General features: G+C 40.6%; 1 protein-coding gene across 2 annotated transcripts in view; it reads left to right on the top strand.

Moving 5' to 3' along the window:
- The window catches only part of DAAM1 (dishevelled associated activator of morphogenesis 1), a 161,251-nt gene extending 152,561 nt beyond the window's left edge, over nt 1-8,690 (top strand). For both annotated transcript variants that reach the window (XM_032875285.1, XM_032875283.1), the window contains 3 exons: nt 2,762-2,893; nt 6,806-6,976; nt 8,076-8,690. In XM_032875285.1, the coding sequence (XP_032731176.1) occupies nt 2,762-2,893; nt 6,806-6,976; nt 8,076-8,285 (513 nt within the window). In that variant the 3' untranslated portion in view covers nt 8,286-8,690. The remainder of the gene's footprint in view (nt 1-2,761; nt 2,894-6,805; nt 6,977-8,075) is intronic.
- Nucleotides 8,691-17,490: the final 8,800 nt, after the last annotated feature.

Genomic DNA, 17,490 nt, shown 5'->3' with positions numbered 1-17,490 from the left:
ATTATTGATTAAAAAAATAACAAAGTAGGAAAACAAGAGCAGTGAAGAAGCAAAGGTGGGTTGTGTCACCCTAGTGACTCAGCTCCAGGACGTCGTGGGGGTCTCGCGGGAGCAGGAACTGGGGAGCTAGACCTAGGGTTGCACTGGTTTCCTGCCTGTAAGGCAGGGCTCATTAAAGTGGGTTGAGCTAGATAATCCTCAAGGATCCTCTCCATGTCCAGGTTTTGTTAATAAGCGATGTTCTTTCTTAGCAGAGCAGTGGAATACCTCTGTTGTCTCAGAGTTGGTCCTCTGGGGAGGATTTATTGAACAGACTTTTGGGTGTACGGTCCATTCTCAAGGCCAGGGGTCATGATGATTCAGAATCCTTGCCCTCCCGGTGTGGCAGTGGCCAAGAGCACTGGTTCTGCTCTTGAGAACACATCCAGATAAGCACAGTGATTACAGAGGTGCCTTGAGGAAGAAGGGTGGATTTAAGTTAGTCCAAAGCTTATGGAATGACTGGCATTTATTAGAGGAAGCTTCTCTTCTGGAGGAGATGAACTTTGAGCTGTGACTTAGGGGGGTGGGGTGAACTCACGGACACAGCAATGAGGTTGTCCCTGGGGCCAGGCCTCGGTGGAAGGAAAGCAGGCGGTGCCACTGGGCTTACTGGTGACTGCGGCACCCGAGCGCCAGGTGGGCCCCACCCAGTGTGGTCTTGAGCCAGGAGGCCGGTCAGGACCAGAAGCCTGCTCAAGAGAGTGGTCGGAGATCCAGCCTGGCACTCGACAAAGGACACTGCTCCACGGGCAGCTTGGAAGGGTGCTCCTCTCTTAAGTCTCTTTCAGATCACTTCTCAGCGGTGCCATGAGGACCCTCCTCTTTTTTTATAGTAAAACTGTGCCATAGAAAGCAGCTGACTTCATTAAAGACATAACTCTAATAAAAGTTATGTCTGTTATTTTTCTGCTTGTTTTTAATAAATTAGGGAGCATAGAAGGCTTCTTCTTTTTTTTTTTTTTTTTTTCCTTTTTGGGGGTTGGGGAATGCTCTTTCAAAAGTAAAGGAGATGAACTGAATGAAAGAAATCTTTTTCTGCCAACCCCAGTGGACCAAGGCACTGAGTGAGCAAGTGGGATGGTCTTTCTCAGATTACAGAGGCCTGCTGGTTAAGGGCGGTTGGGGATGAGACTCGTTTTATAGCCTTCACTTCGTTCCCATTTCCTCCCACTGGAAGGCTCTCTTGAGACGAGGTCACAGTTACGACAGTCTTAAAGCCTGGTAATGGATGCTCTGACCTTTGCATCTCAGCTAGTTCAAGCAAGGCATGGGGAGGGGTCCTGGTGGGGAGGAAGTTTTGGGTTTGGGGTCTATTAAAAGTAGTTTTGCTGAATTCTCTCCAGCACTTGGGTCATGGACACTGTAACACTCTTTAACACACAAACCTTTCCTGCCCCCCAGCAGCATACATGTCACAGTGTAGCACCAGAAGGAAATACTGGGAGGCAGACCTTGGCCTGTTTAAATATTCATGAATCCTAATTGTGCTGGACACAAATGAATTATATAGTTTGAAGATATCAAAGATGAAATTCTTAATTCAGTCTTTGAATGAAATGAGATTATACATGAATGAAATACTTCAAAATTGCTTTTCTATCTCTGTATCTCACATGCATACTTGCTGACTTTCAAGGCCAAAGTACTGGAATTGTGGCAATTTATTCCAATCAGAGCAGATTCCATATTTCATCTTTCCACTAATTTTGTTGGTTCTCATGATGACATGGATATTGCCTGCTTTTTACAAGTGAAGAAACTGAGACCCAGGCCACTTGTCACAGATAAGAACCAAATCAGTGATGGAGCAGAATCAGAACCCACATCCTGTGACTCCTACACTCCTGCTCGTTAGTGCCTCTGCCAAAGCAGTTACAGAAGAAAATAGATTCAGATCAAGACAGTTGGTGCCCAGTGTGTGGTGCTGAGACTGTGGAGTCAAACAGGCCTGAGTTCAAAATCTGGCTCTATCACAGATCAGCTTTGAGCTAATAATTTAATCCCTCTATACCTCAAGTTATGTATCTGTACAAGGAGAATAATAATCCCTCACTCACAGAGGGTGGGATTAAGAAAGTGCATCTGGCAATGGTTGAAATTAATTACTAACATTAGATTTGAATAATCTGTGTGTTCATCACCCTGGTCATGGAGAATATGGGTAATTAATAATACACTAATATCCTACCTGCCTGTTCACGGAAACAAAATAGATGGTAGACAATTAGGGTGCCTGTAGTTGACATTCCACTGACCCAGATACCCTCATGTAGAAAGTCATTAGACTTGGCCAGAGGGAAGGAAGGAAAAATCAAGGAACCAGGGTTCCCAGAATTCTGAGCCCAGAATATCAACAATTAAACTCCCTTGCTTTCAGTCACTCACCTTTGGAATCCAATTTGCTCTCCTTATTTAACTTCTGTTAATTTTATCTAAATGCTCATGTACTTACATCCTAAAGCTAGTATAAGAAATCACACTGTTAAAGTACTCAGGTGATCGGCTAAATGGCTATTTGCAAATAATGTGGGTGCATGTGGGCTTGGCTCTGGTGTGGTAGACGGAAGAGCCCGGGGAGCTAGGCTGCCACAAGGTGTTTCAGAGTAGGTGTTGATGTGTTTGCCATTCTGACTTGTTAAATTCGAGGTATATGGAAAATGAGGCAAGGTGTGTCTGCATTTGAAGGCTTACTTGACATTGTCCACTTCCTGTGTTTAAGGAGCTAGAATATCAGAAATCTCAGCCCCCACAGCCCGGGGACAAGTTTGTGTCTGTTGTCAGCCAGTTCATCACAGTAGCCAGCTTCAGCTTCTCTGATGTGGAAGACCTTCTCGCAGAAGCTAAAGACCTGGTAAGTGTCCCCTTGCGTACTGAGTGTTGTTCAATAGGGCTGATACCTGCAGATATTCAACATCTTTGTATCTAGGACTGTGATCAATTGAAACACACCCTTTTTGTCTAACTGGCCTGTGTTGCCTTTAGGTTAGCAAGACCTCAGGGTATCTGGATGGTGTAAGACCAGTAAATATTTTGCAATTTTTTCATGGTTGATACTGGATTAAAGTACTTACCTCTGGGAACCAGAAAAGAGTAGATCAGGCATTACCAAGGCCACGGTGTCCCAGTATCTGTAAATTATATGCTGTCCTGAGACAGACTTAGGGCTGGAGATTCCCTCTGAAAATATCCAGCAGAACTTATTAAAGGAGATACATTTTAATTCAGAGCCTCATGACAAGAGGCATATGTTTTTTTGTTTTTTGTTTTTTTAAGATTTTATTTCTTTATTTGACAGATGGAGATCACAAGTAGGCAGAGAGGCAGGCAGAGAGAAAGGAGGAAGCAGGCTCCCTGCTGAGCAGAGAGCCTGATGCGGGACTCGGGTCATGATCCCGCGACCCTGGGATCATGACCCGAGCCGAAGGCAGAGGCTTTAACCCACTGAGCCACCCAGGCGCCTGAGGCATATGTTTTAATAATACAGTGCTTTAGGTTATAGATTCTTGCTATTTGAAAATTTTGATTTCCTCTAAAGGAAAAGTTTTCATTGGCTAATAACTAGGACTTCAGCTCCTCCCCATCCCCCCATTTCCTCCTCCAAAATGAATACACATTTATATACATATGCATGTACACATCTTTTCTCTTACGCCCCCCCCCATTGTTAATAAGTTATCTTAAACCCCTACCCCGTCCTGTCGAGCTCTTCCACACTGCTCATTTCTCAGTTGCCACAATAGCCTTTTGCTTTAACTTTCTTTTGCTAACTTGAGTAATAGAAGTCATTTCACTGTAATCGTCTGTTTAGTTAATAGATATGGATGTTTGCTTATGTGTAGTATACATAAACAACTGCTTACAGTTCAGAAGAAGACTGTATTAGGATACATTAGCTAGTCTCAACTGTAAACCACACCTCCAACACAATTAAGTAAATGGAAAGATAATGTATGGTCTGAGGACTGCTGTTAGAAGTCCAGCTTCTGCTGTCCCATGATTGATGTCAGCAGCCTCTGTGATAACCCCCGCCCCCACCCGTTTCTTACATATGCCTCACCACTTTGGATGATACAGATCTATAAAGGAAGGGACTCCCCAACCCCACCCTAACCGGGCAGTATAGAATCTACTTCCTTGAGGGCTCAAACATTTTTATAAGAATCAACCCTACAGTTAATTTGTGGTATAAAAACACTCGCTCATGCACAACCTACTATTTTTTTTTTTTTTTTAAATTTTAGTGTGGGAACTTTAGTCTGGGACTAGTTTTCTTCAGACCAAAATATACATGACTTCATCATCACTAGAATTCCTAGATAAAAAGATCATTCAGGATGGCTTGGAGTGCATGAACTTAAATGCTTTAGAGACTCAGTCGTAGGCCATCCAATGCCATTTTGTTCATACCAGAACTTTTAGAAATTAGCTTATAAAGCCATGAAGGCAAGCTAGAGCTTTGTGTGTGGAGTATAAACAGAGTATTTTTCCCTAAGGAACTCTGATTTCTGGGGTGCCTGGGTGGCTCAGTGGGTTAAAGCCTCTGCCTTTGGCTCAGGTCATGATCCCAGGGTCCTGGGATCGAACCCCACATCAGGCTCTCTGCTCAGCAGGGAGCCTGCTTCCCTTCCTCTCTCTCTGCCTGCCTCTCTTTCTACTTGTGATCTCTGTCTGTCAAATAAATAAAATCTTAAAAAAAAAAAAAAAAAAAACTCTGATTTCTTTTCTTTTTTATTTTTTTTAATAAAAATTGTCTGTGTTTATTTGACAGAGACACAGCAAGAGGGAACACAAGCAGGGGGAATGGGAGAGGGAGGAGCCCTATTTCTTATACTAGAGAGCCCAACATGGAGCTTAATCCCAGGACCCTGGCATCATGACCTGAGCTGAAGGCAGACGCTTAACCAGCTGAGCACACAGGCACCCCAGAACTCTGGTTTCTAATAGAATATTTCCAAATAAGTATAACATTGAGAACAACTCCTCAGTGAAGAGAGAAATGGCAAAAGATCATTTTTATTACAAATTTAAAGATATAACATGACAACTATAAGATGTCATATGCACACACATATAACTTTATAATTGTTTTATCTCAGAATAAATATTGATGGGGAATTGGAAGAAGGTAGCCAAAAGGTGCTAAGATAAGTATAGGGGTTGTAATGGACAATATCATGATTGTACTTAACACTGCTGCATGCTGTGTTTGAAAGTTACTAGGAAAGTAGACCCTTTTGTGTGTATCTGTATGGGGTGATGGATGTTAACCAAACTTGTTGTGATCATTCACAATATACTGAAGTCAAGATATTATGCTGTACACCTTAATTTTATACAGTGCTATATGTCCATTATATTTCAGTAAAACTAGGGGGGGAAAAAGAATAAATACTAAAAACATTTCCTATAGGGAGATAGTATTACCGAAATATCAGAAAAAATACAATAAAGGCAGATAATGCAAGAAAAATAAAAGCAATTATAAATTCTTGGGTGGGGGGCACTGCACCAATACTTCATAGTCTAAATGAAGAAAATTAGAAAAAAAGAAAAGAAAATTAGAGATCTGGAAAATGTTAAGTAGTTGATTAGGCTACTCATTAGAGAATGAGAATTCATTTGACTCCAAAGCTGGAAACACCTTCCTTAGTAGCTTAGGAGTAACAGCATTAGATCTTTACAGAGGGAAGAAAATTTCTAACAAACATTTTGACTGGCGTTGAACATTTTTTGGATAGTCATGATACTGCTAAGACTCCTAAAGTCATGCAGTCTTGAGTTATGAAGATAACTACCAGGAGAACTAAAACTAGGAGAGTACAGCATAGGAAATATAATCAGGAAAATTGTAATAACATTTGGTGACAGATGGGGACTGCACTTTTCCTGGTGGGCACTGAATGCTGGATAGAATTGGTGAAACATTATGTTGTACACCTGAAACTAATATAACACTATGTTAATTATACTTCAGTTTAAAGAATTAAAATCTTAAATAAACTGACACATTGACCAACTCAAAGGAGGAAAAAATACTGAGGAGACTGGAAATAACTATTTTGTTATAAGAGACATATTTGTATTAATTTTTTTTATCTCTACCTTAATATTTTGCATTTTAGCTGTTTTGAGAGAATTTGCACCAAAAGGGATTCTCTCTAACAAAGAATTTGGAATAAAATTGTATTCTTAGTCATAAATTCGGTGTTGCATTAATGACTCTGTAGTCCATGACTGTTTTCTAACTGAGGCCCAGGATATATCACAATGCTAGCGTTACTTAGGATTAGGAAAAGCAGCTAAGAAGCACTGGATCCCATTTGCTTTTGATATTAACCATATGGCACCAATAAATGATATTAAACTGCTTCAAAGAAAAGTTAAAAGTACAAGTTTCCCTACCCCTGCCGAGTTTGCTATTAGTTTTACGTCTTGAGTGCTCTGCCCTGTGATATTTTGCTTTCTCGTTTTTACTACTGTTTAGTTAATAAAAAGTCAGAGTAGGTAATCATTGGTGTTAAGCTGAAATGAGGTGGAAAAGAATAAATAGTTTCAAAAGCCGAGGAGTATTAAATTTTTTACTTCAGCACTGATTGATGGGCCTGTTCAGCAGCCACAGATAAATACAGGCTCAGTGAACTCCAGCGAGTTATATTTGAGTCTTTCTGAACGTCACTGCTTCTAGAGAGATTTCTGTTTGATCACAGAATTCCTTTGGAACCCTGACCTTCTTAAAACTCGCCCCCCCTTTTTTTTCTTCCAGTTTACTAAAGCAGTGAAACACTTTGGGGAGGAGGCTGGCAAAATCCAGCCGGATGAGTTCTTTGGCATTTTTGATCAGTTTCTTCAAGCTGTGTCAGAAGCCAAACAAGAGAATGAAAACATGAGAAAGAAGAAGGAGGAGGAGGAACGCCGTGCTCGCATGGAAGCTCAGGTAAGATAATGAGGATCTCAGACGTTTCCACCTCCTGGAAATCCCAGAGCGGCTGCTGCTTGGTGTGTAGACAGCGCTGTGATGTGCCAGCAGGAAGGAGGGCATCGAAGTACTCTCTAGAATGCTGCTCTGAGTTTGAGTCACTGTAAGTTTCTCTCAGGCAGTCAGGCAGTGTATGTCCAAAGACTGAAAAGATATATTTCTACATCCTCTGATCTGGAGTTTCATTTCCCAGAAATTATTATAAAGAAATAATCCTAAATTTGCCCAAAGAGAACCAACCACAGTCTTTATAATAGGCCTCACATGGAAACAACCTGAATGTTTACCAACCAGGCATTAGCTTTAAATGGTGTAATAGCTACCTAATGGAATATGCAGTCCTTGGAAGTCATGTTTTCAAAGAATATTTAATGATAAAAGAAAGTTTACAAAATTATTTCTGTGTAAATCTTTTTTTTTTTTTTTTTTTTTTTGGTAAGGTAACTGTTAATAAGGAAAGTGGTAGTGGTGGGGTATACCCCCAGCAGGCTCACAATGGTTAGCTCTTAACAGTAGGATTAAGGATGATTTTCCCACCTTTGTTTATATGAATTGTGTAAATTTTCTATAATGCATGTATAATTTGGTTTTTAATAATAATAACTCATGTGTAGCCAGCTCCAGGCATCCACAGGAGATAGAAGCTAAGCCTTTGATGTGAGGAAAGTGGCCCTATGAGTGTTTGCTTTAGTCTCGCTATACTATCAAGTAAATAAAATATTTTCAAAAAAATCAAATATTTGGGGTCTGTTCAGTGATAACTTCCTGGTTCCATGATAGGCATAGGAATTATCCTAGCTGCTCTTGTTTTAACTAGAATATCATGAGGTTTACCTAGATTCTAGATGGTTAGTGTCTAATCTTCATTATTCATTGCTTCTACAATAAGACCTCAAGTCCCAGTTCCCCGTCTCTTGTGAGGTCCAAGGGCGTTAGCAGCTGTTGGATGCACATGGGTTGATGTGACTGGAGTATGGCCATATTTCAAGGATTTCATCTCCACTGAAAACAAAACAACACTTTGACACTTTTGTAAAAGGTTGCTTTCTATTTGCAGCTCAAAGAACAACGTGAAAGGGAACGTAAAATGAGGAAAGCAAAAGAGAATATTGAAGAGGGTGGAGAGTTTGATGACCTGGTTTCAGCTCTACGCTCAGGAGAAGTATTTGACAAAGACCTTTCTAAGCTGAAACGGAATCGCAAGCGTATTACCAACCAGATGACGGACAGCAGCCGAGAGAGACCAGTCACAAAACTTAATTTCTAATTTTCCTTGGATACTTTTTTTAGAAAGCTCATTAGCAGCCCTTTGAAGTGACTAGAACTTTTCATAACACTGCCTTGCAATCCAAACAGTGGCAATTTCTTCTTAAATCTGTGAGTGAATGTGTGAATGTGTGTGTATGTAAATGTATGTGTACATATATATTAAAAAATGTATATAGAAGTCTGAGTGTTGTCTGGAGACCTATACGTATGGTTAAAAAAAATCTATGTTAATGTATGTGCTCATAAACCCTTTGTGTATGCATTTGTATTGAATATGGCTCATTTTCTTCCCCTGAACACAATGGCTGTTCAGAAGCACAAAACAATCTCCTGAAAGAGGTGACAGAGACATTCCCTAGAGTAAAAAGGAAAAACAAAAGCAAAAAAAAAAAAAAAAAAAAAAGGCTTGAGAAATATTTTATGGTTTCCAAGCTTGGTATACTTTGAAATTATTTTCATTGGTAAAACTAGTATTGGAAAAATATAGATTTGAAATGTTTTTTGATAGTTGACAATGTGATACTGGTGTATTGCATCAGTAATTGATAGGACCAGCTTAGAATTTCCGACATTGGTGTGGGGCTGCACTCTGTAAATGTTCATTGAGAACATCTTGCACACAATCTGAATTATGTAAAATGTCAATCAGACATTTTTTATATATTTAAAACTTGGACATCAATTTTTTCCCCTAATTTCATCAAGTTCTCTGCCAAGCGCTCTTGAAGATTTATTTACATTGCTTTTGAAAAGAACACTATTTATCTAAATGCAATTCACGCTCTTATTAAAGAACAAGATTGCCAGAACGTGCTTGTTGTTCTAACAATATAGATATATAAACTTTAAAAATAAAATTTCCCACCCAAGACCTAAAAGGAGGAATTCTCTGACGGGATAAAAATTATTTAAAATTTTTTATGGGGTGCCTTTTTTTTTCCTTTTTTTTTTTTTTTTTCCTATTTTCTAGGACAAGCTGCATCTTCTGTCAATATGAGTCTGGACTAAAGGACACTTAGTGAATGCACAAAATGTCAACACCGACAGAGATGCCAAGATCTATTTATCTCTAAGTATGTTTGAAGTGGTTTGTTGTTTATACGTTGTCATTTTAAATTGTGTGTCAGTAAAGCTACCTGTAAAATTTCAGTCCAAAAGATGAAGCTCTCAGGGAGAAATGAATAAAAACAATGAACATTAGAAAATAAAATATAGATGCTTACCATTAACCTACCAACTCTTAATATCCTTAAATTATATATAAAGAGGACTGTTACTTTTTTTTTTTTTTTTTTTTTTGCTTTATTTATTTGTAGTGGGGGAGGGGGCTAAGATTCTCTCTTTTCTTTCTCTCATTCGTGCTGTGGTTGGGTTTCCTGTGGAGAGAATAGTTTGTCCTGTTGCACTAGAACATTATTTACTCAATAAATTGAGTTTTTCAGTCAATTAACAAATATTTATTAAACACCTACTATGTGCCAGGCTTAGTAGGGCTACAGTGAGAAGCAAGACAAAGTCCCTGCCCCAAGGAGCTTATGTTCTAATGGGGATAAAGGGTGAATAGAATACCAATATGCACTGTACAGGAATCATGCTATTAAAAAATGATTTGTAGAAACTATAATGCTTAGTGCAGATGGAAAGGTCTCTGCACTATCTGAAAGCTGTGAAATAGTGCTCTAAGGGTGGTCAAGAGCAGTGGTTTTTACATTTTCCCCCCACATTGCAAACTTAGAGACTTTGTACCCATTTTATGGAAGTGAATGACTAGCAAATAAGATAAAAAACTCACAGCAGAGGTTGTGCTCCCCAGCCCCCAGTAACCAAGGTCTGCAAATCCACCGGGTTAAAGGTGCAGACAGAGACTTTGCTCCAGGAGGCTTGGAGATGAGGAATGGGAGACGATGATGGATGTGTCTATTCCTTAACAAAAGTGCCTCTATCTTCTTTTCTATTTATAGTAAGAGAAATTTGGTCTGGCTCAATTTTGGAACTGTATTTTGAAAATGGCTTTGTTTTACAGTTTAAGGAATGGACAAGTGGATGGAGAGTCACATAGAGGAGCAAGCCCATAGCGTGTCCCTCTTGCCCTTTGTAATCATCCTCATTTTGATTCGGCCATCCTGGTAGGCCTCCTTTACCGTTTCCATTTTGGTTTCTTTCCCCAAAAGCTTTGTGCAGGTAATTCCATGTGCCATTGTTGAAAAAAATCTACTTTTTAGATTGGTGCTGGTGTAAGTAGCCACTTTCTCTCTTGGGCGTGTATTTTAAAGTTTTTTGTTTGTTTTTTTAAATTAATGCCAAAAAGAAAGCATTATAATTTGTAAACTTAATTATATGTCTTGTATCTTATTAGCTTAGTAGTTGGAACCTCTTAGTCTCTAGGTGCAAGACTGTTGTTATAGTACCAAGAAAAAAAATGTTGTATGTGTTATGAGATTGTACATTTTTTTAAAAAAACAATATGCAATAAAGAGATGAATTCATTGGGTGTATGTATATGCTTTCTATGAGTTACTAAAACAGCATTATCAAACTTCTTTGTCCTATTAAATTTAAATATTGCCAATTGTTTCCTAAGTCAAGAACACATACATTTTTTTTTTTTTTTAAAGATTTTATTTATTTATTTGACAGACAGAGATCACAAGTAGGCAGAGAGGCAGGCAGAGAGAGAGGAGGAAGCAGACTCCCCACGGAGCAGAGAGCCCAATGCGGGGCTCGATCCCAGAACCCTGGGATCATGACCTGAGCCGAAGGCAGAGGCTTTAACCCACTGAGCCACCCAGGCGCCCCACACATACATATTTTTTAGCTTGTATGTACCAGACCTAGAATGGTAGTTTTCTGGTTTGGTAATATTCAATATGTTCACAGACTACTATATGCTACCCCTTTCTGTCACTTTTCTATAACCTCTTTGTATGACTCCATAGAGTTATGGTTTCTCAGTATAGCTACTGGTGAAATTATTCAGCTGGCAGTACAGAAAAGAATGTCTCGAGAATGAAAATCTTTTTCATTTTGAAGCAGTTCCTTTATTTATTTGTTTTTTGGGAAAGATTTTATTTATTTGAGATAGAGAGCATGAGATGGGGGAGGGTCAAAGGGTGAAGCAGACTCTCTGCTGAGCAGGGAGCCCAGTGCGGGGAATCTCTCCTGGGACTGCAGGATCAGGGCCTGAGCCAAAGGCAGTCACTCAACCAACTGAGCCACCCAGGCACTCAGAAGCATTTCCTTTTTTGTTTTTAAAGATTTTATTTATTTATTTGACAGAGAAATCACAAGTAGGCAGAGGGGGGAGGGAAGCAGGCCCCCTGTTGAGCAGAGAGCCCAACACAGGTCTCAATCCCAGGACCTTGGTCATGTCCTGAGCTGAAGGCAGAGGCTTAACCCAGCCTGGGAGCCACCCAGGTGCCCAGCATTTCCTTTTTTAAAATTAATTTATGATATAGGTCAATATGAGAAGTGTCACCTATGCAGAGCAAGGGATGTGTATTATATCCTTTGAAAATTGGGGCTTTTTCTTGGCCCCACATTGCCTGGCCATCCTCAGCCCAATTTGAAGTCAAGCTGAAAACAGATTGTCCTGTGGTTAATAGCAGACTTAAGCACTTCTGATCTTTGGAATGGACTCATGATAGTCTTAAAATTGTCAACCATCTAATATTTCATCTAGTCCATGGATACTGCATGGTATCCAAAGACGACTACTTTTATGCAGGGCATTCCGATGGAAGAGAGCCTTCTGCGTGGTAGACAGTTTTTTCATTCCGTCCCACAAACTGAACATACAGTTAACAGTTTGTACATTTGAGTGTGGAGCTGTGTATAAAACCGCCCAGACACTCCATTGTTCATGGAGTATTGATAGAAGTAGAGAAAAATATGAAACTTTCCGATCATTATGTTTCCTTTTATGTTTTCATTTTCTCTTAAACAAATCATTGCTGGGGGAAAATGTGCTTCTGTTAAAGGGATGAAGCTATTTGAACCTTCCAGGGTTTCTGTAATCTAACATGGGCTTATGTGAGGCAAAAGGATAGTCTTAAATAAACTAGTTTAGACACAGTTATTCAAAAGATCAAGTTCTGAGTTTTCTGAATTTTTCTTCTTGTTCCTTTTTTTTTTTTTTAATAACATCATCTGTTTCCTACCAAGTAGTAAACCTAAAATAAGAACTCCCAAGCTTTAATGGCTGCTTGATACCATTCAGTTCCAAATCACTAGCTAGCTTCAAGAACCACTGGACTGTGTATACATCTGAAGTCAGGGTTCTAGGGCTTTCATTTATAGACCATCACCAAGTTGGGGTTGGTGCCCATTTTCTCAAAAGTGATGTGTATACTGGTTTGTCTCTACATCCCTGTGCCCCTATTAATATGAACTCTACTGAAGTCCAAAAACCTGGTGAGTCTACCATGAAGAGATGGTTTAAAATCTATTAATTTTCTTTATCTTGGAGAAAGTTTGGAAGCCCTGGAGGAAGGAGTTTCCTGTTTATAAGGATTTTCATGTTTTCCATAGCAAAGACCAATCAGGATTATTTTTCACTGGTCTTGGGGGGAAAACCTTGATCTAACCTTTGGCCTCTTCCCTGACATGATTTTGTCCACTGCAATCAGCTATGTTTCCATGGTGTCAAACAAACAACATGTACATAGGATTGCACACTAGGGGTTTTTGACAAAGGAGATCTTTATTTTTATCAAAGCCTTGGTATGTTTTTTTCTTCCCCCATGGGAAAAAGAGAGGTCCCCATGTAAATTCTCTCATGTCATTTACATGAAGTATTTGTTTTTTATGCTTCTATGCCTATAGTTTCTTTTACTGGAAGGAAGAAGAAACAGTTCTGTGTTGACCTTCAGTACCATTGCTCATTTCATTTACACCCATCATGGTCATGTGGGGACATAGCTAAGGCAAAGGAACCTGCAGGCCCCCATGGGATGGTGAGCATCTCTTGTTAGTGTCCTCACCCCATTTCCCCACCCCTACCTCCAGTGGGGAGAAACCTTCCTGAGTCCAATCAGATTTAGGAACCTCCCTGACTTTCCTGGGATGGGAAAGGTGAGCAGAGAGGAAGTGATCATAATGCTGAGCCGTGACTCAGGAAGACAGGCACAGGGGGAGAAGGAAGTGCCTCCACCAGCTGCTTAAAAACAGAAAAGCCCGTATGTGGATGACCAAGACTCTTTCCAACCAAATCAAGTTGTCCTACTCCCTTTCACATACCCCCTTAGCTAAATTCACTTCGATGACTTACTATGCCCTTTGACTTCTCCAGCTCACGCACATCCACGTGTATCACCCTGTGTGTAAAGCCCAACAGGCTCGCTTCTCGTGCTTCCTTGAACTTCCATTCAGACCAGGACCCTTTGCGGCTTTTTTCGGTCTCTAAAACCTCCCGATTATCTCTTACACCCAAAGGATCTTGCTATCCATTCCTTAACTCTTCAGAAGCAGGGGAGTGGGTGGGGGGGTGGGGGTGCGGTCAGAAAATCACTAGTAAGCTAATTCATGCTCAGGCAGTTCAGATGATAAGCCTTTAGGTTTTCCAGTTTGAGATAGTTTCTGCAAGTTGACTGTCCTCTGAAGGCTCACAAGAAGAGCCTGTCCTTTTTCTCTCCCTGTCTTTCTTCCCTCAAACCTCCACCATAATAAAAGCTTCATTACTAAGAACTCTCATAAAATGCGTTTTTGCAGAAAACAGCTCTTCTACTGCCTTGAATGTGAGATAGTTCACCTGAAAAGCAACAGCTGTTTAGTGACCTGACATTTTTACAGCTGGTGAGTTCACACTAAAAGGTAGGCTAGAGGCACCGGTAGGAGTGAGGTCGCCGCTAAAGGACTAATGCCCTTAAGAAAGGAGATTCTCTCACACGATCTGGGGAAATAATACTTCGAGGGCAATTAGCATTGACTTTCTTCAAAAAACGTGCCAAAGGTGACCCTCATCATGGACTTTCCCCCACAAGAATGTGGCAAAGATGAGCCTAATCGATCCTGGAACTAGGTACAGTCCTTAAAGGATTCTCCTCGGAAGACGGCTCCTAAGGTCCCTTGCGCTGATTTCTAAGCAACGCCAGAATCTAAGAACTCACTTCCAGAGTTTGTCCGCTGCCATCAGAAGTGAGTTAACCCTAGGCAAGTCTCCCAAACACCTTTTTTGGGAAGTTCCAAAACTTGCACTCTAGGATGTTGTCCTCCGGCCTCTGAAGCTCCAAGTCCCCAGGAGCTAGGGCTTTGCTGCAGCCAACTCCCTCCCTAAAATTAAACACACTCTCCCAATTGCACGGTTTACCAGAGAAGCCTGGTCTCCGCCCTGGCTGTGGGAAGGGAAGGTGGAAGAAGCTCACGGGAGGGTTTCCTTTTGTTTTACCAGGTAACTGAGGTAGGAGTCCCACTGGGGCTGCCCCAGCACCACTTATGTGCACTGATTTAGTCTGAAAATCAATGTCTGTCCTTAACAGGGCTTTTCCCTGCAGAGCTTGTGGTAACCCAGGATGAGTGTGGTTGGAAGAGGAAGGAAAAATCAAACTGAGTGGAAGGGCCCAACTGGAGTGCTGTGTTCTCACAGACGCTGCATTTTAAGAGCAACTCTGACAAAAGAAAATGCATCCCCGTGAGGAGGTTTAGAAACAGACTCAGAAGCAGCCACTGACAAGGAACTTGAAGCCTGCAAAACATTACTAAGGCGATTTGACAGCTTGCCTCATATCTGAAGATGAGAAGACTTAGTCTGTCTACACCAGATGGCAGAGCTACAACCATCTGGTGAAAGTCACCAGCAAATTGAGTTCATTTTTTCTTTTTTTTTTTTTAAAGTAGTCTTCATGCCCAACATGGAGCCCAATGCGGGGCTTGAACCCACAACCCTGAGATCAAGACTTGAGCTCAGATTAAGAGTCAGGCGCTTAATTGACTGAACCACCCAAATGCCCCTAGAGTTCATCTTGTAGAGAACTTTCAAACTCTTTGAATTGACCAGCATTGGTCAGGCTGCCTCCTAAGATACTGAACTCACCCATCCTTAGAGGCCTTCAAACCTGTAAACTCAGAAGTTTGGAGCTAAGTAACAGGTTAGATCGAGGATTTTTTTTTTTTTTTAAGCTTTTTACTTGGAAATAATTTCAAGCTTAGGAAAAATTGCAAAAATTAATATAGAGCAAGGAATACCTTATGCCCTTTTTCTCAGGTTCGTTATTGGTAACATTTTGCCCCCTTCGCTTCATCATTTCTCTTGTTCTCCATTTGTGTGTTTGTGTACACATAATGACTTTTTCTGAACCATGTGAGAGCAAGTTGCTTACATCATGGTCCTTAAAATTCCTGAGTATTCCAGTGTGCCTTTCCTAAGAGCAGGGAGTGTGCTCTTACTGAGCCTCAGTACTTTAACTGACTTTGTGAATTTATATTGATACTTTCATCTAACCAACGACCCAAGTTCCAATTTTGTCAGTTGATAGAAAAATGAATATCCTGGAGCCTTTCCTCCAAAAAAGGATCTAGTTCAAGATCAGGTAGTGCTGTAGTTGTCATATCTCCCAGCTTCTGACACTCTCTGACCTTGCTGTGCTATGATAGTGACATTTTTGAACAATAGTCCTCTGGGATGCAGAATGTCCTATGTCCTAATCCCCAGAACCTGTGAACACATCCCCTTACGTGGCAAAGAGGACATTGCACGTGTCCTCTTTGGTAGGTAAGTAAGGATTTTGACACACATGATCCTGGATCAGCCAGGCAGGCCCAGCGTAATCACAAGTGTCCTTCAAGGAGGGAGGCAGGAGGCTCAGAGACAGAGAAGGAGATGTGAGGACAGAAGCAGAGGTAGGAATACTGGGATTGCTGGCTTTGAAGATGGAAGGGCACACAAGACAGGGAATACAAGCCCACCTCCTCTTTTCTGAACTCTGTCTTGTCTTGTGTGTGTCTGATGTTTCTTTTTTGTTATGTTGAGGTTTTTCCATCATCTGCTGGAATGCACCATTGGTCCTATCAGAATCCCAACCAGAGGCACAAAATGTTGTTTCAAAATTGCCTCTTACATAGCATGACAAAAAACTAACCTACTGGAGAGTACAGAAGCGACCTCTGCCCTCTTCTGCTTCCCCTCCCCACATCCTTCTCTGTTCCAGACTCAAGATGTAGAACCAAACACTGTGCTCATAAATTACAAGGATGGGTTCATTCTTTTTTTCCTCTGCCTTTGGTTGTTATGGTTACAGTAATCATTTAAAATACACTCTGATTTATTTGTGTCCATTTTCTTTCAGTGTTACTTGGGTTTTGTCTCCTTCTTATTTAATTTTTATTTACTTGTAAATAAAACATGTAGGCTACTAACAATTTCAAAGCCAGAACTGTATGAAAAGGTATATTCCAAGAAGTGTCACCCTCCTATATCCTTTTACCCGACTCCGTATCCCCACCCTTCCTTGCAGGTATCCAAATTAAGTGTTTTCTGGTTTATCTTTCCTTTGTTTCTTTTGTAATGATAAACAGATATGTGTGTGTTTACTTATTTTTCCTTTTTTTTGCACAAAAAATAGCATGCCATGTGTGCTTTTTTACAGTGAGTCTTTTACACTTAATACCTGCTGGGGATCACCCTCCCTGTCAACTCATACAGATCTTCAACCTCGCTCTTTTTTTTTACTCTCTTGTGTGCAGGTAACACTGCTTATTCAACCGACCTCCAATATTTCCCAATTATATATGATGTTGCAGTGAATAACCTTGTGCTTCTTTATTTGTTATTGTTGAAGGTGTATTTCTAGCTTAAATTCCTAGAAGTGGGATTGTTGGGTCAAAGAATAGACAAGTAAGTCTTTTCGTTCAAGATTGCTAAATTCCCCTCATAGGGATTGCACCATTTTGTATTTCTACCAGCAGTGTGTACGTGTGCCTGATGAATTCAATCCAGTCTCACAGTCTCCGCTGTTACCATCCTAGACACGGCACCATCCTCACCCTTCTGGGTTATAGCAATGGTCTCCTAACTGGTCTCTTTGCTTCAGCCTTTCCCCCACCTCCCCGTCCCCCTGTGGTTTGTTTTCAACCAAACAGCCAAAGGGATGCTTTCCAAATGTATGTAAAATCTTATCACTCTACTTAAACTCTCCAGGGGCTTTCTATCTCACTTAGAGGTCAATGTGGCTGTTCTCACAATGGCCTCCTACACCCTAAATGATCTGGAT

This window comes from Lontra canadensis, unplaced genomic scaffold, assembly GCF_010015895.1.
Source record: "Lontra canadensis isolate GAN:19392208 unplaced genomic scaffold, GSC_riverotter_1.0 scaffold55, whole genome shotgun sequence".
NCBI lineage: Eukaryota > Metazoa > Chordata > Mammalia > Carnivora > Mustelidae > Lontra > Lontra canadensis.
Note: the sequence above shows the minus strand (reverse complement) of the source record. Positions and strands in the feature narration are given on the sequence as shown.